The sequence below is a fragment of the Miniopterus natalensis genome, chromosome 8 (assembly GCF_054644295.1).
Source record: "Miniopterus natalensis isolate mMinNat1 chromosome 8, mMinNat1.hap1, whole genome shotgun sequence".
Lineage (NCBI taxonomy): Eukaryota > Metazoa > Chordata > Mammalia > Chiroptera > Miniopteridae > Miniopterus > Miniopterus natalensis.
This window is the reverse complement of record NC_142088.1, coordinates 29,325,131-29,347,969: the sequence shown is the minus strand read 5'-3', so window position 1 is coordinate 29,347,969 and position 22,839 is coordinate 29,325,131. Positions and strand designations below refer to the sequence as shown.

Sequence of the window (22,839 nt, the reverse complement as noted above, 5' to 3'; positions counted from 1 at the left end):
CCTATTGTCCATGTCCATCGCGTCTCATTAAGTCCCTGTTCATCTGTGCACAGTTGAACAGAATGCTGTTCTCACCCCAGTAACAGCGCAGTAGCTGACACCTCCATATTTACAATGAGGATCTTGGCCTGCATTTAGTATTTTGGGGTTTTGGGCTGGTACATGACCTCAGTCCTCAGAAATATTGATTTCTACTATGCACAGATAGTGAAGAAGTCCTTAATGAATTATGTATCTTCTTATATATGCTACACCAGGGATACAGTAATGAACATACATCAATTCTTGAGGGTCCAAAAAATGTACTCTGGTTTTAAATACTAGGTTCTTTGTTGCCTACCCGAGTAGGGATATGTGAAAAAAATCAGATAAGACTGTTTATTGCACAGTGCTGTTTAACTTTTGCAGGAGTAAATGATTAGTCAAATGGAAAATTTGAAATAAATCTTATGATCATGGAAAAAACTTCAAATACTGTTGGATTGTCAGAAAAACTGCATTTCCTTGAAATATACTTGGCTCATAATGTGAAATATTTTGGTAAGGGCCATGACTGACAAAGAGGGGAAATCTTGGTGACTCCTTTCCATTGTTTCCATTTCTAATGTGAAGCAAAAATCACACATACCCTTTGTCCACTAGTACTGACAAGGGGGAAACAGTTTAATAAATCAATGCTTTTAGACCTATGATCTGGTGCTGCCTTTTCTACAGGATCATACCACCTACTACAATTCCAACCTGGACTTATGCCCTGTGATCTGGTCTTGCTGCTTTACAATTACTTTGCAATCTAAATTTAGATAAAGAAGAGTCAGTTTAGTCATAATGAAATGTAGCCTATTGTAAGTTGAGAAATGTTATTTCAGTTTAGAAAGAAATACCCATGAGTAACCTAGAAGGTAGCTTTTATTTTCATTTTTTAATATATGTCTTTATTGATTTCAGACAGAGGAAGGGAGAGGAAGAGAGAGATAGAAACATCAATGATGAGAGAGTCATTGATTGACTGCCTCCTGCATGTCCGCTATTGGGGGTCGAGCCTGCAACCCGGGCATGTGACCTGACCTGGAATCGAACCACAATCTCCTGGATCCTACTAGGTCAATGCTCAATCTCTGAGCCACATTGGCTGGGCTAGAAAGTATATTTTAATAATATAAGTATAGATTTACAATAAATTAGAAGGAATAACCTCATGGAATTGGAGAAGTTTTTAAAAGCACATTGCATTTAATTTAGACAAGGTGGCACATTTGGGGAATGGCCCATAATAGTAAACTTTCTTGGTTAAAGCAGGACACCACTGAAGCCTGCTCACAGACTCAGCTCCAGTGTAATTACCTGCAATTATTTGTTTAATTTCCGCCCACTTTGGTAGGTTATACACAGCATGAGGGCATTATCCCTAACATCATCAGCCGCACTCCTGGCAGAGAACCTCCTCAATGCATACTGTTGAATAAAGGAATGAAAGTAAATTTACTTGGACAAATTTCTCACAGTGACAAGGGAGTCGAGGCAGGTAGTATATAAATCTTTGGGAATCCATCACTTCTACTAGAAAAACAACTCAAATTAGCCCCTCCTTTTAAAGTGGCAAATAATAATGAAATATATACGTGAGATCTACACATGATCGTTTTCTGTATTACTTTGGCTAATGAGTCTTGGTCTTGGCTACACATTCTAATCACCTGAAGAACTGTAAATAATAATAATAATAATAATAATAATAATAATAATAATAATAACAAATTGAAGCAGAATCTTGGGTGGGGCTGAGGCTGGCTGATTTTTAAATATATCTCTGATGATTCTAATAAGTAGACAATGTTGAGAACACTGACTGAGAAGCACTCTTTCCCAGACTTGTCTGATCCAAAAATCACCAGGCTTCTCAGTCCACAATTAGCCCTGAGTGGTATCAAGGATTTTTAATCTTTTCCACTTTGGAAGATAAAAAGTGCCAGTTTGTTCTGACAGAGAAGCATTCGTTTCTAATTCTTTAAGGCTGTTTGACTCCAAATTTCACCTTCCATAGAGTTGCCATTGCTTCTAATTTACTGTCAACACAAAGGCAATTTATTGCAGGATTATTTTCCAGGCTATCCTGGAGCATTTCTTCTTGTCCTGAAATAATACTTCTACAACTTTCATCTCTGTTACTGTACATTGATTCTCACCTATCTAAAGTAATTACAGCATGTGATTAAGTGTCAGGGTGAGCTGTTTGGACACTAAGAGCTGTGGGAGTGCAGTGCATGGAGAAATCAATGTGGATTTTAGCGACACATATTGAGGACCTGGGCTGGAACTTGATGGATGATGGGAGGGAAGAGGAACTGAGTCCTGGGCAGAGGGCACGCAAAGGTCTATTCTAGAGATGCAAAATGCCCATATCATAAATTTACCATTGCTTATTTTTCTTCTGATGCTTCTGCTTGGGATGTAGCTCTTCCTTATAAACTCCGAGTCCAACTCCTCCTATTCAAATTCCCAACCTCATCCTAGACTTGCTCAATCAAAATTGAAAGTAGGGGACTAGAAATCTACCTTTTTAACAAGTTCCCCAAACAAACTGTACAATGAAACATTAACTTAGGAGAATGAGTTTATCTACAAAATTCAAGAGGGAGATAGACCGGCTGGGCGTGGCACAGTGGTTGGGCGTCGACCTAGGATCCAGGGCATTGTGGTTTGGTTCCCAGTCAGGGCACATGCCTGGGTTGTGGGCTCGATCCCCATGCAGGAGGCAGCTGATCAATGACGACTCATCATTGATGTTTCTATCTCTCTCTCTCCCTCTCCCTTCCTTTCTCTGAAATCAATAAAGATATATTTTTTAAAAAAGAGGAAGATAGATGGGACAGAACATCCCGGAAAGAGAACCAAGTGCAACAAACTAGCACCTCTGTTGACATAAATCAGACACAGCAGTTTTCATTTATCAAACTGGCAAAAATTAAAACACTTTGCACCACACAGGGTTGATGATGGAATGAACTTTTATACACTGCTGGTGGGAATGTGAATTGGTACATTACTTATCAAAAGCCTTAATATTTTTCATACCCTTTGACATAGTAATTACACTTTTAGAAATTTATCCTAAGGCTGTGGTCTCAACCTTGGCAGTTTATCAGAATTACCTGTAAGGCTTTTATAAACTACAGATTTCTGGGCCCCACTCCCTGGAGATTCTGATTCTGTAGATTTGGGGTGAGGTCTGGGAATCTGAGTTTTGAAAATTCTCATGTAATGTGGGCTTTTTTAAAAAAAATTTCAAGTAATTGCCCGGCCAGCGTGGCTGAGCGATTGAGCATTGACCAGGAGATCGAGGTTCGATTCCGAGTCAGGGCACATGCCCAGATTACGGGCTTGATCCCCAGCAGGGGGCATGCAGGAGGCAACCGATCAATGACTCTCTTCTCATCATTGATGTTTCTCTCTCTCTCTCCCTCTCCCCTTCTCTCTCTGAAGTCAATAAAAACATATTAAAAAATTTTTTTCAAGTAATAAAAAAGTTAAAAACTGGTGAGAGCAGTATCCTCCACTTTCTCCCCTCACTACTTGTGGGTAATCATACTGGACATGTTGTTTTGTGTGTGAGTTTTTTTCACTCAGTAACGTATATTATAGTCATTCTTCCACTTCCATATATTCAGATCTAATATTTTAGTAATTGTATAGCATGTAAGAAAATAATTCAATTTATTTAACCATTATAGACATTTAAAGACGGACAAAAACAGTAAACATTCTTGTGTAGATATCCTTCTCTTACCTGAGTGAAAATTTCTGTAGGATAAATATTCAGGTATTGAATTGCTGAGTCACATTAAACTTTGATACTGACAAATTGCTTTCCAGAATGGTTTTACCAAATGGGGCAGACATACCTAACTGCCTACCAAAATTCTTGCTGACAGGAAGTGGAAGTGGCAGTCCATCTAGAGATTACATTTCCTGGGTTCCTTGCATGGTGTGGGAGGCATGTAACTAGTTCTTGCTAACAGAATGCAAATATAGTCTTTCATTTCTACGCCAATGAATCTCAGATGTGGCTATAACTTCATGCTCTTCTCTTTCTCTATCTGTCTCCAAAGACATCCAGGCCCTTTGGAAAAGCCGAGCCATATATAGAAGGAACTTGGATCCCTGAATCATAATGAAAAGGAAAGCCAGCCACTGATGTACAGAATAACCAACATTATGTGTGTGATAAATAAAATTCTATTGTCTAAGTTTATTTAATACAGTAACTAGTGTAATCCTCATTAATATTTCACTTTATGCTCATGTCACAGTGGGTATTTACATTAAAAACAACAACTCTGCAAGAGATTTTGATGCATGAAGTTAAGACTCACTGTCCTAACAGAATAATTATAAATATGAATAAAGTTTTAAAAATCAGTATGTTTACTTCACTTGTTTATATTGGTGAAAAATTTTTAAAAGTTATAAATGTCCAATTAATAGGTGAATACAAAGTTAAAAAAGAATATTTAATATCATGGAATGCCATTCCATGGTTAGTAAATTATTTAAATGAGTGTATTAAGCTTAGGAAGGAAGTTATAAGACAATAACAATTTTTAAAATAAGTTAAAAATATATATGAATAGGAATATTAGCAGGAAATATGCCATAATGTTAACAGCGGTTATCAGTTAAAGATGGAATTACAGATGATTTTTTTCCCTTTCTACTTATCTATGTTCTCTAAATGTTCTTATTGGATATGCATCACCTTTGTGATAAGAAATTTCTTTAAAAATCAGTAGGTACATGGCTCTTGATTTCTGTGGTTTGAGGCTTAATGACTTAGGAAAGTTGGTTACCTCTGAGCGAAGACCTGAAACCAAAGTGGATCACATGTGTATTAAAAGGCCTTATATAGAGCAGTTTACCAACATGTTTACTTAGTTAGCAAGGTTGGAGATTAGGATGTATATGTAGAGCTAAAATGGGTTATAGATATAGGAAATTAATAGTCCCCAAAATACAGTTTCTCTCTTGTAATGTGTGGAGAACTTTTTTTTAAAGTAAGAACCAGATGTTCTTCCATTCGCTGGTAAGTTCATTTGTTCACTGGTAAGTGAATAATGAGAATATGGGTTTAATTTACAGCAGAGTAACCTAAGAAGACATTTCCTGATGGCCATGTTGGTAAGACTTTGGAAAGGCTACAAAGTCTGTTCATGCAATACCCTTTCCTAGAGATTTTAAATAACAGGAAGCAGATTGAGGTGGTTCAGTTGTGGTTTCAAAAACCAAAGGATGAGACATCCTGGGGGGCCCTTCTTGGCTCTTTGACTTCTTGCTTGTAGGTGAGAATGTAGTAGAGGGCAAGGAGTGGTGTGAGATGCCAGTTGTGAAGTTAAGAATGATAATTATAGCACTTACAAATGAGAAACAAGAGTTAGATTTCATTGTGCTTATAAAGATGTAATGGAGTAAAAATTGGAAACTAAGTGCCTATTTCTAGAGAACTGGTTAAATGATGATATGTACATCAGTTGTGAAAGACATACACAAGAAGACTGTAAAACACTTTTGAGGCAAATTAAAGACCTAAATAAGTGAATGCTTCTTGTGACTATCAGAAGCTGGGGGATGAGAGGGAAGCAGGGAGACATTGGTCACAGGGTACAAAGTTGCAGTTATGTAGAATGAATAAGTCTATTGATATAATGTACAACATGATAACTATAGTTAATAATATTGTATTGAATACTGGAGATATGAGGAGAGTAGATTTTAAGTGCTCTTATCACACATAGAAAATGGTAACTATATGAGGTGATGACATGTTAATTAGCTAGATTACAGTAATCATTTCATTATGTACATGTATATCAAATCACTATGTTGTCTACCTTAAATATATACAATTTTAAAAAATATATAAAATATATAAAAGAAAAAAGTAGATGGTGTTTTTATATTCTATCTGGTAATCTCTGCTTTAGAGAATAAAAGAGGTAAGTTATAAGGTTAGTATAATATTGGTATTAAAACCAGATAAGGACTGTAATAGAAAAAGAATATATTTGCCAATAGATGCAAACCCCTGTATAAAATAACAAATCTTTCAGCAGTACGTAAAAACCAAACAGTTTATCTCAGGAACATAACAATTGTTCAATATAAGAATATCTATGTCATACACGTCTTAAGTATGAATTAAAGGAGATAAGTATATAATTATCTTAACAAATGCAAAAAAAATTATTTGATAAAATGTGATATTCATCAAGATTTCTAAAAATCTGTATACCAGGGTTTTAAGAGAATTTCCTTAACATAATAAACCTATAGGAAGTATTATCTTAGTAAAACATTTCACCTGCTATGACTGCTTCACTTCAAATTATAATAAAATTCCTAACTGATAAGAGAAGAAAAAGAAATAAGAAGCATAAAACTTGGAAAGGAAAAACCAAACTTCTCCTTATTTACAGATGATATGATTGTCTAGAGGAAGTAAGAGAATCTTTGCAAAGTTACAATCAATAAGAGTGTTCAGGAAGATTTGTATTCACACATCAGTATTTCTGTGGACTAGCAATATTCATACCAAAAATCTAATGGAAAAAAGATGTCACTTAAAATATAAATAAAGTATAACAAAAAATCTAGGGATAAACCTAAGAAAATATATGCTACAACTTTATGGGGAAAGCTTAAAAATAGCACTGATGGACATAGAAGAAGATCTAAATAAATGCAGTGACATACCATGTGCACTGATGCAAAGATTCAATATCATAAAGATATCAAGTCTTCTCCAATTAATAAAATTTAATTCCAATAAAAATCCCAACAGAAATTTTTATAAACATATAACACTGATCCTAAAACTTACATGGTAGAAAAAAAGACAAAAATAACCCAGATAATTTTGAAGAAGAAAAAAAGTGTAGATTGGCCCTATCAAATATCATGATTTATCACATAGCTATAGCAATTTAAGTCTGTAATATTGGTGCAGATGAACAGCCAAATAGATCAATGAAACAGAAAAGCAAGACCTAAAACCAGATCTGTCCATACAGGAAAAACTGGCACATTACAAATTAGTGGGGTTACTCTGGATTGTTCAATATATGGTGCTGGAATAATTGGCTATTTGTGTAGAAATAAAACAAAATTATATTCCTAATCTACACAAAAATACCTTATTAAGCCATAAACATGAGGAGTTGCTCTATTTGAATAGTAATCAGAGAACGTCAACAATGATATATCCATCTCACAACTATAACTTGGTAAAAATTAAGTCTAAAAGCAACAATTATTGATTAAGAGGTACTAAAACTAGAACTATTATGTACTGACCAAAAAAATAAATGGATTCAACTGCTTGGGAGAACCATGTAGTCATATCTACTAACATAAACAATGCTCATATGCCAGCAACTTCCCCTCTAGGCATAACCTAGAACAGTGTTTTAAAAACTGCAGGTTATGACCCATTAACAGATAATAAAATCAAGTTAGTGGACAATGAACAAAAAGGAAGGGGAAGGAAAGGGGGAGGAAAGAGGAGGGGAAAAATAACAATGTATCACAGGTTGAAAAGCATAGTTAAAGCTATTACTTTTTTTAAATGGATATTTCATGTTCATGGATTGGAAGACTCAACATTATCAAGATGTCAGTTTTTCCCAAAATGATCTATCTATTCAATGAAATTTCAATGAAAATCCCAGCAGGTTTATTTGTGGAAATTGACAAGCTAGTATTAATATTTGCATGAAAATTCAAAGGATCAAAAAAAAATTAAAGCAATTCTGAAAAACAAAGTTTGTGGACATTTACTACCATGTACCAGGACTTATTGCACATGCATGGAAATGATCTGAAATGTGGTATTGGTACAGGGAGAGGCAAATAGGCTAACATACTAGAGACTCACATAAATATGAATCAAATATGTTATTGCATTGCAATGAAGAAGGGATACTCATTTAAATAAATGGTCCTAAGTCAGTTGGATACCCATATGGAAAAAGTCTACCTTGATCCCTACCTCACACTAGACACAAAAATCAATTCCATATGGATCATAGTCTTAAGTGTGAAAGGTTAAAACAATAAAGGCCTCAGAAGAAACCTAGAAGAATGTTTTTTATTATCTAGGACAAGCAAAGATTTCTTAAACAGAAAACAAAAATCAATAACAATTTTTAAAAGATTAAAAAATTGGACCTCGTTAAAATTAAGAACTTTTGTTTATCAAAAGACATTATTTAGAGGAGACTGAAAAGGCAAGCAACAGTGTGGGAGAAGTTCTATTAATGGGTATATCTGACAAAGGACACATTCAGAATACATAAAGAACTACAAACCAATAAAACAAAGACAGACAAAACAATTTTTAAATGGATAAAACAACAGTCACTTTAAAAAGGGGATATCAAAATGGCCACCAAGCATAAGACTCTCAATATGTTAATCATTAGGAGAATGCAATTAAAATTACAATGAGATACCACTATACACACACTAAAATTTTAAAAAAGACTGACAATACATGTGTTGGTGAGGAAATGGAGCAGTTTCACTCACACACTCCATGACAGTACCTTAGCACAAAATATCTATAATATCTATTATCCAATTCTACCTCAGAAAACATACTCAAAGGAAATGAGTACTAAAAGATACAAGTAAGAATGTTCATAACAGCTATATTCCTAATGTGCAAAATCTGGAAATAGTTTCTTTCCATCCACAGAAGAACAAACCAATAAACTGTGGTATATTCATACTGAAATATTAAACTGTAATAAGAAAATCAAAGCTATAGCAACAACCAACAAAATTAATAAACCTTATAATGTAGAGTAAAAAAAGTCTAACCCTAAAAAATAATTCTATAAAAGTTCACTTGAATGAACTTCAAAACAGCCAAAACAAATATAATGTACTGAGATGCAATAGTTACCTTTGAGAGAGGTGTAGACTGGGAGCACTATGGGAGAGTTTTTTGGGTGCAACAAACATTTCACATCTTGAGATGGTGGTAGATATAAGGAAAACATAAAATAATCTATTGAGCTGTACAATTAAGATTGTGTACTATACATATATTATGTATCATAAAAAGGCCTTTAAAAAGGTGATGCGCTTTGCTCTAAGCGCACTGTAGTATAATATCTGACACAATATTAGACCACTGTCTACATCTCTTTCAGTTTGACTATATATGACGAGGGGTAACAGACACCCTCCTATGCAATTGCTAAGTGAATCTCTTAACAATCACTTAGTCATGGTACTATGTTTTATTGGTGAAGAACTTCAGAATCGTTTGTACTCCCGGAGTTCAAAGAGTCAGAGCTCTTGACTGAGCTCCTGAGGAGTTAGTATTGGTTCAGAAAGACCATCTCCCCCTTCCCAGGTGAAAGCTAGTTCTAGGACATTTGTCTCTGGCTCCCTTTCACTTCAGTCCTCTTTCCTCTCCCAAGTTAGCATATTTTCTTCAGAATTCTAGAAGGTCAGTGTCTCCTTCCTCCCTCTGAATGGTTTTCTCAGCTCTTCCTGAGTCTGGTCCCATAGAGCCTGACCTTCTCACATGTGCCATACATTCTAAAAACACTTCTTCCCAAAGTCAGTTCCCTTCATCCTTAGGAATTGTGGATTTCAGCAAGATGTTATAATCTAAATTGTGCTTATGCACTCTAAACTGCACGTGCAATAATGACATGGCATTTGCTCAGTTTAATTAGGGATACTTATTGCAATAGGGCAGTATCCACATTTCAATGTCAGCTCAACTCCTCATTTATTAAACAAGGCACTGAGCCCTTAGTACATGCTAGAGAAGCAAAGATGAATGTGCCCAAGGAGCACACAGTCTTGTGGGAAAGACAGGCAAGTATATAGGCATATTAGTTCCAGTAACTTTCCATTAACTTCCTACTGCGCTGTGCTTAGAATTTATCAAACTCATCTTGTTACCCCACTTCCCTCTCCAGACCTAATCTTCATTATGCATTAATATCCATGTAATAATCCAAACTAAAACCATCAAGTCATCTCTCATTTGTCGCTCTCTCACACAGTTCATATCTACTCATTCATTTACATGTTAATTCTTTTACAAAATTATCTCACAGCCCCAGCCCATTTGTTTCATCCCTATTGCCACTGCCTGGCTCAGTATCCTATTTCCTTTCCCTTAAACTGTTGCAACAATGTTCAAACAGGTCTCCACGCTTCCATTTTCACCTCCGCCACACTGTCCTCCACACTGTTGCCATGAAGTCTCTATCTCTATCTCTGTCTGTCTCCATCTCTGTCTCTGTCTCCATCTCTACCTCTTTCTCTGCAAAGACTTTATATTGTCCAAGGAAAGAAATAGAAGAATCTAAAAGAGCAGATATGGTGAATCGATGAGTGCTGAGCTACAGAGAACCAATGAGTTGCTCATTTCCCCCCCCAAAATAAATCCGGCCAAAGATGAGGTAAGTTATGAAAACCTGGTATGTCTGAAAAGCAACTAGCTTTTTTAAAAAGTGTGATATGGTACAGCTTATTTTCTTATTCCCACATTTTTCTACTGAAATGAAGATCGCGGATTAAATGATAGAAAGTAGGCAAGTTCTTGAGTCCATGTGGTCTTCTCATTGTTTAGGCACCAACATAGTTCTTGACTAGCTGCACTTCATGTGTACTTAGAAGGCCACTCAGCAGCTGGGAGTGAGGTCGCCATGTCCTCAACCAAAGTAGCCACTCAGATGATTGGAGTAAGAGTGCTGAAGGTCAACCAGGCTCTACATGCGCTTCAGTGAGAATCAGAATTCAGGACAGGACGAGTCATTACAGACTTGAGTAATAAACTGCTAGAGGGAGAGCAATCCAGGCAGACTCGGATGCTATAAAGGCTTACAGGAATATGCACAAAATGGTCCATGAATACACTTTCAGGTGGGTGGATTTGGAGTTGGTCACACTGGACTTCCAGTTCCGTGTCATGTACACTGGATGAGGAACTGTGTGGGCCCCACCCGCCTTCTGTTGGCTATCCCAAATTGTGCAGCAAACAAAATCTTAAATGACACAATACGCAGGTCTCTGAGCCTGTGAAATATGAGTATTGTTATATTGGCATCAGAGGAAAACAGATTCCTTCTGTGTGTTGGGGACTTGGAGAAATAACTGTGGAATGAATGACAAACTGACTGCCACTCATGTGCAGAAAAATGAGCCCAGAGACTGAACCTTCCGTTCAGCTATTTCAAGAGATAACGCAAAGCAGCTATACTAGGTTGCAGATTGAGGTCACCTCTTTGCTTCTCTTCACGTGTGGTGTGGAGAGGGAAAGACAGAAGAGTGAACTGAGAAAGCAGCATGACTTAGAGGATAAGATCTGGCAGATTCAGAGTGGCTCTGTAGTTAAAGCTACTTCCCCCTGCCCCCCAGTATTGCAAAAATGTGTTTTAAATCCTCCAACTTGTCATATTAAATATCTCCCTTCACCTGATACTCAGAACCAACAATAGGATTTTTACAGACTAGGCAAGAAGGAACCCACCACTTGCTAAACTTTCGAGGAGCTTTCGGCTCCAACACGCATTCTTGTTGGGGCAAACCCAATTGACCTCTGAAAAGGAGGCCACCGTGGTGCAGAGGATCAGCATGCGAGGTGTGGGTTACACTTGCACTCGCCCCCTCACCCACCAAGTTCAAAACTCTCACTAACAGAGTCATTACCCTGGTCGGTGAAAAATGCTCTGTAGGTAGCGGGTAACTAACCACAGAGTTAACACCAAAGCCCTGAACACGGCCTTCAAATTGCTGGAGATTTTTTCTATTATCAGACAAGTTGGCTGGTGCCTGTTTCTCCTTATTTCCCCAACATTAATTTTTGAGGAACAGCCATAGAAGTTCTTATAAGTTAAAAACAAAAAACATAGGAGATGTAAATTCCTTAGACTATAAGCTTCATGACTTCTTCAATTGTATTCCTAGTGCTTAAAGTTTGATAACATAGTAAGGACTCATTAAATATTTGTTCACTAAGTAAGAAGATTTGCTATATGATATTTATAAAAGACTTAATACAAAGTGACACAGAAAGAACAAAAATGAAGAGAGGGATTCATTTGCCAGTTAGTAAATGGTAACAAACAGAAAACCACACAATAAAATTTCAAGATGAAAACATAGTAAGTGGGTTATAGAAGGATGTTTTATATTGACTTTTAAAAAAAAATTGTTGACAGTATTACAGATGTCCCCCATTGGTGTATATATTCTTTCTGATTGGTGTTTCAGGATTCTTAGGATATATTCCCAGAAATAGGATATACTGATCTTTTAAAAGCTTAAGTCACTAATATTATCTTGTATTTACGCGTCTCACAACAAAGGGAAAACTACATAAAGCAAAAACTTATAGAAGTTTAGGAGAGGTGGTAAATCCACAGTAATAGAGAAAGACTTCAATATGTTGCTCTTAAAAATCAATGGAATTTTCTAACAGATCTCCCTGGTTCCTTTTTGACTAACAAAAGTTTGTTTGTCAGCCAGAGTGAGCTTTTGAAAACAACTCAGTTCATGTCACACCCTTGCCCAGGTTTCTCAATGGCTTCCTGTCACTCTCAGAATAGGACTCAGATTCCCTGCCTAGGCTCACACCCTTCAAAAGACAGCCCAGCTCACAGCTTTGATCTTATCACCTTTTAATTTCATGTTTCAGATGTATCCTTTTAAAAACCACAGTTTGTCTTGTAACTGCTGGTTTGTCCATTTAATAGATATTTGATTTTTTTCTAACTTATTTTGTGTGTTCAATGTTTCATGCACCCTATTTTCACTTGATGTAGTGGTATTTCGAAATTTCACCATGCGTGTTTAACATGTGTTTAATTTCCTTTAGCAGTTTCTTCTACTAAAGGAACTACTTTAGGGTATCTTTGTGGTGAGCTTTCAAATTTGTATAACAATTTAGCTATGTATTTTAAGATGATGGATGTTGTATTCCAGCTCTGTGAAGAAATTAGTTTTCTCTAGCTTTTACTGTTTTAAATTTGGCTTTCAGTTTATGTTTCATTTTTGTATATGGAATATATTTGTTCTCTCGTGATACTTTTAGGATATTTTCTTTCTCTTTGTAGTTTTTTTAAATTTAATTTATCATGTTTGGGACCTGTATTTCTAGAATCTAAGAATGTGTGACAGCCTCCATGTCAGCTCCTACTTACAGTTACATTTTATAGCTAAAAATTTTTTTACCGTAAAAAATTTCCCTATATTTATGATAAGCTTATCAGTGCATTTAAAAGTATATTATATTTTCTCTAGAATTTCTCTCTATTTTTAGTGGAATTGTTCCTATTTTTATTTATTTTTTGATCCTCACCAGAGGATATTTTTCTGTTCATTTTCAGAGAGAGAAGAGGGAAAGGGAGAGAGAGAGAGGAGAGAGAGAAATGTTGATGTGAGAGAGACACATTGGTTGCCTCCCGCACACCCACCGACAGGGGCCAGGGATCGAACCTGCAACCCAGACAAGTGCCCTTGATCAGGAATTGAACCCGAGACCTTTCAGTGCACGGGTGGATGCTCTAATCACTGAGGCATGCAGGTCAGGGCTGGAATTGTTTTTAAGTTTACCTAGCTAGAAATAGAAGTCAATCTCGAATTATGGACTATTCAGATATGAACAATGAGAGCGCTACGTATTAAAGTATATAAAAGTACCTCTAAAAATGTATAGAGTTAATTCATTTGTTAGAAAAAAGGCTGAGAATAAATGAAGTACGTACCTGAATAAGGAAATTAGAAAAAAACATACAAAGAATTAAACTGAAGAAAAAAGATGGATACACCCCCTATTGGTGCATGATATGATCATAACACACGTGGGGCAAAGATATGGAGCCAGAACTCTTACTCTACTGGGAGATTGTAAATGGGTATAACCATTTTGGAAAACAGTTTTGGCATTATCTAGTAAATTAAAGACGCACAGACTCCATGATTCCGCAATTCCTGCTCTAGGTATATATCCCAGATAATTTCATGTACATGTACACCAGGAAGAACACTCAGGACTGTTCAGACCAACATTGTTTGAAACTGGAAATAATCTGAGTGCCCATCATCAGTAACATGGATAAACTGGGATATATTCACACAGTGGAATACCATGCAGCAATGAAAATGAATGAACTACTGCTACATGCATCAACATGGATGAAAGTTAGGAACTATGTTGAATGAAGAAAGCAAGTGGTGAAGAAACAATATAGTGTGATCCCATTTATGTGAGGTTTGGTAACTTGAGAACCTATGAACTATATTTTCTAGGGATGCCAATATATGTGGTAGATCTCTAACAAAAAGAGGGAGACTGATAAAAGCAAAATTTAGATTAGTGGTTACTCTGAGTGGAGATAGTTCAGTGGTTTTGTTTAATTTGTCTTTTAGAAGAAGCCATTTTAAAGACTTATTGGAAGTAAGTGTGATATAAAATAATAGATTTAAGTATTGAAATTAGAGACTTCAGTTGCTCTAAAAAACTAAAATAAATCTACCTTACATCTGCTTAGTTCTCCAGGTACCATGTTGTTTGCTCTTTTTTTTGCTATAATACTTAAAATAGATAGTATTTAAAATTCCAGAGGCTAAAAATGCTTAGACCAGATAGGCAGTGTCAATAATCTTTTGATAGGCTTTTTTCCCCCCCGGGGGTGGGTGGGTACTGTGTTTTATCAAAAACACTTGACTTATAAAAAACACTTGGGAATATGCCAGATTAAAAAGAAACATAAAATGTAGGTTTGTTTAGGTATAAGACCATAGTTGATGATATTCTTTATTATCACTTTCTACTGTGTTCTGAATTAATATAAAAAGTAAGTATAGTTTCTAAAATGAAATATGCAGAAGCACAGGAAAGAAATAGCAAGTGTTTCTATCAATTCAAAATATCTTAACTAACCAAACTATTTTTGGAGCTCCCAGTTTGTAGTAGAACCATAGTAGATACCAGAGGGAGGAGGGGAGTCACAAAAGGAGGTCAGGCTTTTACCCTCAAAAAGCTTGTGACCTGCTTAGACTCATCAGCAAGAGTCTGTTACCTTGCAACCAGTGCTCGGTGGAGGCTGAGAACAAGGGCTAATGTGAGCTGAAGGTTTCCCTGCTGCACGGGGCCTTCCACGGTTCCTCTCGGGATGAATGGGGACTGGACTGCAGGAATCCAGAGGAATGGCAGAGCATTCCTGGCCATGGGACAAGGGCTCGGAGCCATTCAAGAGTGAGCTTGGGGTGTTTGGGAACAAAGAGTAGATCTATTTTTCTGGGACAGGGATGTTGAGGAGCTTGGGGCAGTTTGCTGGGGAAGGTCTACAGAAGAAAGATGCCAGAGGGCCAGAGACAAAAACAGAAGAGTCTGTGCTTGAGTTGAAATGGGACTGGGAGGAGCTGAAATGGGACTGGGAGTTACTTCAGGTTCTCAAGCTCCCTCATAATCTGACACCCAACCAGAAAAAATGGGCTGTACAATTACCCCTGATTTATACTGAGAAGGTCTTGCTACTTTTCTTAACAGCAAGAACCATTTATTGAAAGCCATTGAGTTTTTGTTTTTTTTTTGCCAGAATAAAAGCCTCAGTCTTCCTTACAATTTCAAAAGGTAAGTAACAACCATTCTCATTTACATAAAAAGATATGGGAATTCAGAAAGATTAAGTGATTCACCCAAGACCACATTTTGAGAGTCAGAATTTTTAAAGATTATGCACCATCTTTGCCCCCCCTAGCAAAGTGGAGGACCTTCACTTCTAGGCCAGAAGTCAGCAAACTTTCCTATAAAGGGCAAGATAGATTTGCCACACACATACACAAACACAATCACATACACACATTTTTATTTTAGGCTTTGGGGATCATACAGTCTCTGTCACTCCCCAACTCAGCAGTTGTACTGCAAAAGCAGCCATAGCCATTAAGTTATTGAAGGAGAATGGCCGTGTTCCCCTAAACTACAGAAATTTTAATTTCATGTAATTTTCATGTCATAAATGTGTTTTACTTTATTTGCTTATTTTTATTTTTTCAGTCACTTAAAAATGTAAAAATCATTCTCAATCATGGGCCATACAAAAACAGGCAGTGGCTACATTTGTGTTGTAGGAAGACATATGCCAACCTGGTTTAGGTGTATTGATTAGAGCACTAATAGGATGACGCCAAAGTTAAATGTCTTATCTCCATAAGAGACAGTTTGCTTTATGCTGTGAAAGATCCTATTTTGTTGGCAACAAGCTTTTTTCCCAGCACAAGTCAAAGTATCTTGTAAATTTGTAGGAGGTTACAAGGGCAAAGTTGGCTCAGTGCAACCCAAACAATAATAAGAATAAACAGTGTATGTGTCCCTCTCACAAATGTTAGTAACTTCAAGCACATTTTTTTTATAGTCTCGGTAAAATTTTCTAAAAATATATTCAGCGTAAGTTTGGGATTCTAAGAATGCCTCACTGAGAAAGGGCACATGTGTTTTTCCTGTTATCTAATATGTTGTATGGGCACTCAGCAGTCCATGCTCAGAGCTTGCTATGTTAGCACCTCCGGGTTTAGCTCAGTTTAGCCTGCCCTTAATTTAAAAAATAAAATAAAAATCTTTATTGATTTCAGAGAGAGGAAGGGAAAGGGGGAGAGAGAGAGAGAGAAACATCAATGATGAGATACTGATCAACTGCCTCCTGCACGCCCCCTATTGGGGATCGAGCCTGCAACCCGGGCATGTGCCCTGACCAGGAATCGAACCTCAATCTCCTGGATCATAAGTTCATGTTCAGCTGCTGAACCATGCCAGCTGGGTGCCTTTAATTATTTAGATCCTGGATTCTATTCATTCATTCATTCATTCATTCATTCATTCATTCATTAATTCATCCATTCATCCTTTAATCAATGAATATTACACATCTACCATACATCAGGCTTGTGGCGGGTGCCAGAAATTCAAAGTTGAATGCTAAAATCCCTGCCTCAAAGAACTCATAGTTTGAGGGAGACGACAAACACATAAATAACACCAATGCACAATACACTAAATGCCACAGTACAGATGTGGTCAGGTGTGTCAGAAGCACAGAGATGGGCTTTGCCTGGCTGAACCTTGGGAATAGGGGGCTAGAGTACAAGAAAGAATATTTTTGAAGGAGGTGAGATTTGAACCAAATCTGGAAAGCACAACCAACCATGAAGCCTCCGTCTATGAATGAGAACAATACTAACTGTAAATTGTTACATAAGGGACAGGCAAGGGAGGTCTGGGGGATAGCCATATCTTTCAAATCCCTGTTCCAGCATTGCCAAATTTGATCATAACTAACAAATAGTCACATGTAAATCACACGGGCCCTCCTCACTGATAGTGCATTTTAGATTCAAAATTTCATACAAACAAGCAAAAAATTGTGCACAAAATTTAAAATGGTAAGAGAATTAAGATTTTTTCTTATTAAATCTGGTTTGAGAATAATATAGAGGTACATGTTTGATTTTTGGAAAATGAATTTAAGACTTAAAAATCTAAATGTCTGGAAAAAGTAGAATGCATTTCTCACCTGAAGGACTTTCCTAATTCTTTTTAGATTGTGAATCAAGAGCAGGTTTTTCTCTTTGGAAACTCGACCTAACTGGTCATCCAGTTGTATTAACAAGTTTTGAAGAAGAATTGTTGCCATGGTTTCATTGTTAGAAGCTGCCTCCCTAAAAAAAAAAAAAAAAAGAATGTTATTACACAGCAGGATACAACTACCTTTTTACCATACTAATTTTAAAGTGATAAATCTATTCCACAGTGATAAGCATTTAAAGATTTTTAAAAATTAAACTGTACATATGAAAAGATACTCAACATCACTAATCATTAGGGAAATGCAAATCAAAGCACAGGAAGATACTACTTTACATGTATTAGGCTGCAATTCTGGGAAACACAAAATAAGTATTGGCGAAGATGTGGAGAAACTGGGTCCCTTGTGTACTGCTAGTGGGAATGTAAAATGGCACAGTCACTATTGAAAACAAGATGAAGATTCCTCAAAATATAAACATAGAATTACATACAGCAATTCCTCTTCTGGGGAGATAACCAGAGGAATTGAAAGCAATGTCTTGAACAGATATTTGTACACCAGTGTTCATATCTTTATTCACAATAGCCCAAAGGTGGAGACAACTCAAATGTCCATTGACAGATGGATAAACAAAATGTTCGTTCTATCTATCATCTATCATCTATCATCTATCTATCTATCTATCTATCTATCTATCTATCTATCTATCTATCTATCTATCTATCATCATCTATCATCATCTATCTATCAGCTATCTATCTATTAGCTAATCTATATAGACAGATAGATAGATATAGATATATATGTAGATATATGAATATTATTCAGCTTTAAAAAAAGAAGGAAATTCTGATATATGCTACATGAATGAATCGTGAAAAAATATGCTAAGGGAAATCAGTCAGTCACCAAAGGACAAATATTGTGTGCTTATACTTACATGAGGTACCTAGAATAGTCAAATTCATAGAGACAGAAAATAGAATGGTGGCTGCCAGGGGCTGGGGTGGGGAGAATGAGGAGCTACTGCTTACTGAGTACAAAGTTTCAGGTTGGGCAGATGAGAAAGTTCTGGAGATGGATGGTGGTGACAGTTGCGCCCAATATGAATATACTTAATGCCATTAACCTCTATGACTAGAAATGGTTAAAATGGTTAATTTTATGTTATATATGTTTTAGCACAATAAAAAGTTAGACAACTGTTTAAAGCAAAAAAAAGAAAATTAAGTTGTGCAATGTGAATAGAGGCTTCAAAGACTGTTTGTAAAATATACTAAGAAAAAAATACTTATTTACATTGAGTTTGTGATAGAGAATTGAAATTAACAACCAATTTACTTTTTGGCTTTTTAATATTTAGAAAATTGTTGGGGTTTCAGCTTACTGAAAAACAAGGGACTAGCACCATTAAGTTTTCATCTATAATAGATGAAACCAGAAAGAACTACAATTCTTATTCTTTAAAAAGTTTTCCAAAACTCTGAAAAAGTTTTTTATCTGAAAAGTGAACCATAGAATAAATCCATATGAATAGGGTATAAAGCATTTGTGCATCAACCTCTAGGAGAAACACAATAATGTTTGATCCTACCAGTCCTGATTTTCAATCCACTGGGCCAGCAGATGTCGAATTTCCATAGGAAAGTTGTCATCATAAAATTGATCTACTTGTTCCAAAAATTTGATTTCTAACTGTTGGACTTGATTCCACTGAGACATGCTATAAAATAAGGCATAAAATTAGAGTTTAAAAATAATGTTAATAACTGTGGTGCATCTTATTATTTTCTTAGATTTCAAGTAAAGACAATGTTGTCCATTAGTTAAGTAACCGATGAATAATTATTTTTCTTTTATAGTCAAGCCATTAAAAGAGAAAATGCTTTCACGGAGCCAGGCTCAGAGGTTGAGCATCAACCTAGGATCCAGGAGATGGAGGTTTAATTCCCAGTCAGGGCACATGCCCAGGTTGTGGGCTCGATCCCCAGTAGGGGGCGTGCAGGAGGCAGCTGATCAATGACTCTCGCATCATTGATGTTTCTCTCTCTCTCTCCCTTCCTCTCTCTGAAATCAATATATATATATATATATATATATATGTATATATATATATGGCATCTTTAAAAAAAAGAGAAAATGCTTTCAATGCAAAGATAAAGCAATTCTAAACTATTTCGCACGCCATCCCTAATGAAAAAAACAGGATTCTCCCTCTGGCCCTAAACCACTTCCTTCCTTGCCTCTCGGATCCCTCGGTTCAGCGCTCTCCAGGATGCTTTCACTCCCTGACACCCCCCTCCCCACCCCACCGCTGTTTGTCTACACCAGTTTTCATTCTCAACAAGCTCCTTCCCCATCCCTTGCTCCCTCTACACTATTAGACTTTGAGCAACGTAAAGGCAAGTAGCAAAATCAGCCATACCTCCTAAGACCCTCATTAGTCTTGATATGTGAGGAGCGTCCAATAAAAGCTTCTTCTATATGAAATTGTGCTATCCTTTTGTCTTCATTTCAGATTTTTCTGACTTCTAGAGTCATCCTCATGTTTCTAGACTTATAGTTTAATTCCATCTAAGATTTATGAAGAGTTTTGTCTATGCATTTTCATGGGCTCTAATTCTTTCAGGTAAAAATATCTCCGAACCGATACATATTGTTATTTCTCTCTGTGATGATCCGCTATGGCTGGGGGAAGCTTTGAAAGTCTACTTTTAATTAGTCTCTGATATGCTTCTGAAAGTGGTTAAACCCTCAATTTACTTGAGGAAGAAACCACACTTGAAAACGTATTTGACAACCTGTCATAAAAAAAAGTTGTGTGTTTTCCCCCATATAACCCCACTCTGGCCACTTTAGAAGCTTTAGACGTATTTCCTAACTCAGGAAAATTAATATGACGTCTCCTTAAAGTTACAGTATTTTACTGTCTCAGAAGTAAAATTTTTATTGTTTTGTCAGTAGTTCTAGATCAAAGAAAAAAAGTTTTATGTAATTAATCACCATAGTATTTCAATCTCTCTCTTGTGTAAGTTGAAGTTTACTTTTGTTTACAGAATATTTATGATAATAAATTTCATCTGTTTCATATACATATTTTGCAGGTTTCAAATGAAACCATTTGGGCTCACCTTTCCCCTGATTTAAATGTATAGAAGAAAATTATTGCCAATGCTTTGTTAAAAGAAAGCAACTGGGAAAAAACAATGTTTCTCTTGCATATCGCTTTATATTTATGAAGACTTTTAAACATGATAATTCTAGGCATATTGTCCATGCTCAGTAAGTGCTTGTTGAATGAACGAGTGGCCCTCCTGATGTTGTGAATAGGGCAGGTATTACCCCAACTTTAAAAATGGGAAAAAATCTGAGGATTAGAAAGGACTCCTGCCAAGGTGCACAGTTTTACAAACTGACCCGAAGTCTCCTGACACCAGACACATCTCTCTTTCCAGATACTGGGTGTATATATATATATATATATATATATTCCACACAAAATTGGCCCTTTGCTCCTATCGTCCTGCTCTATCCCATCAGTTAGGCCAGTTAACCACAAGAGAGAGCATGAGCTGGAAAGAGCATTACAATTGTAATTGCTACTATTGTTAAACCTGCTATGATTTGGATGAAAATATGTTTTCTAACTAAGCCTTAGCTGAACTGAATCCACCCTAAAGTTAGCTGGATCCCCCTCAGGGCCCTAGCCCACCTTCCAGAGCGAGCTCCGCGCGTGTTTTCCCGGGACACTGCCCTGTGGGGGCCTGCGGATCGCTCAGCACCTCCCTCTGCTTTCACGCCCTGCAGGGCTGATTCCCCCGTCCCAAGGGAGCTGTGGGACCCTTCTTCTGAAAACCGACTGTCTGTCTGTTCTGTTTGAACGCCTGGCCCTAGAGATCTACATAAACGGGCACTTCGTCCCGCTGCGGTGCGGGGAGGGGGGCTCTCGGTGCCTGGTCGGCCCGCGACCCGGAGCTTGCAACGCAGACGATCTGCCCTAAAATATCACCTGCTCTCATCAAAGCCACAGCCACAGGGGACCTTAGCCGCGGGCCTTTTCCTGAGCCCGGGACGCGGTGCAGGGAGCCGGGGGAGAGGGGTCCCCGCGGGCGCTGGGGGACCCGCCGCGCGCAGCCCCGCCGTCCACCCCGGGCTCCGGACCGACCGACGGACCCGCGCCAGGCGCGTCCACCCCGGGCTCCGGGAGGCAGAGCGCGCCCGGACGGACCGACCGACGGACCCGCGCCAGGCGCGTCCACCCCGGGCTCCGGGAGGCAGAGCGCGCCCAGACGGACCGACGGACCTGCGCCAGGCGCGTCCACCCCGGGCTCCGGGAGGCAGAGCGCGCCCGGACCGACCGACGGACGGACCCGCGCCAGGCGCGTCCACCCCGGGCTCCGGGAGGCAGAGCGCGCCCGGACGGACGGACGGACGGACCCGCGCCAGGCGCGTCTCTGAATCATGGAGCCGGAGGCTGCCGGTTAAAAACCACCCTCCTCGGGCCAGTCAAAGCGAAGTAACCGTCACGCGCGCAGCTGGCGACGCCCCGCAGGCCCGCGGGCCCGGCCTGGCCCCGACGGAGCGGCGCGGGGCGCTCGGCCCACTCACCTGGCTCCCGGCCCGGGCCCCGGGCGGACGCGCGTCAAGCCGGAGTCGCCCTCCACTGCGGCGGGACGCGGGCGCCACGGCCGCGGCCGGGGATTTGCATTTCTCCTCCCACTTGAGGCTTTCCTGTGCGTCAGTGTGCGCGTTTCTGGGACTTTGCTTGGGTCGGTTCCCACCCACTCTCTACTCTAGAAACGCTAAGCGGCAGGAACAGCCGCCCGGGCCCCTGGGCAGGGCGCCCTCTCGCAGGTGCCAGGCGGTCGGGAGGAGGCGGGTGGACGGGGCCGCCGCCTCCTGTTCCCCAGGGTTTCCCCGGCAGCTGGAACCCCCGCAGACTCACCTGCCTGGAGCCAAATCCCTGTCTTCCCGCTTCCAGACTCAGCGCTCCCGGCGAGGCTGGCCCTCGGGTGGAAGGGACGGGCGGCCAGGGCCAGGGCACCGACCTCGGCTCCGCTGTGCTCCGCTCGCAGCCTCGCCCCGAGGAGCGCGCCCGCGCCTGCGGCCCGCACCTTCCTCCCGCCCGAGCCCGCACCCGGCTGCTGGCGCAGCTCTTCTCCCCCCGTGACAGGCACCTGTTCCGGTCCTGCTCCCGCCTCTCTGGAGAGACTGAGGCCCGGAGAGG

At 38.8% G+C, this 22,839-nt stretch overlaps 1 protein-coding gene across 1 annotated transcript in view; it reads right to left on the bottom strand.

The window, feature by feature from the left end:
- Positions 1-19,334, bottom strand: part of STAT4 (signal transducer and activator of transcription 4) — a 78,757-nt gene extending 59,423 nt beyond the window's left edge. Inside the window, exons 1-2 of the mRNA XM_016217818.2 lie at positions 19,207-19,334; positions 17,598-17,742 (exon numbers count right to left, since the gene is read on the bottom strand). Of these exons, the coding sequence (XP_016073304.2) occupies positions 17,598-17,742; positions 19,207-19,334 (273 nt within the window). The remainder of the gene's footprint in view (positions 1-17,597; positions 17,743-19,206) is intronic.
- Between the last annotated feature and the right edge of the window lie 3,505 nt (positions 19,335-22,839).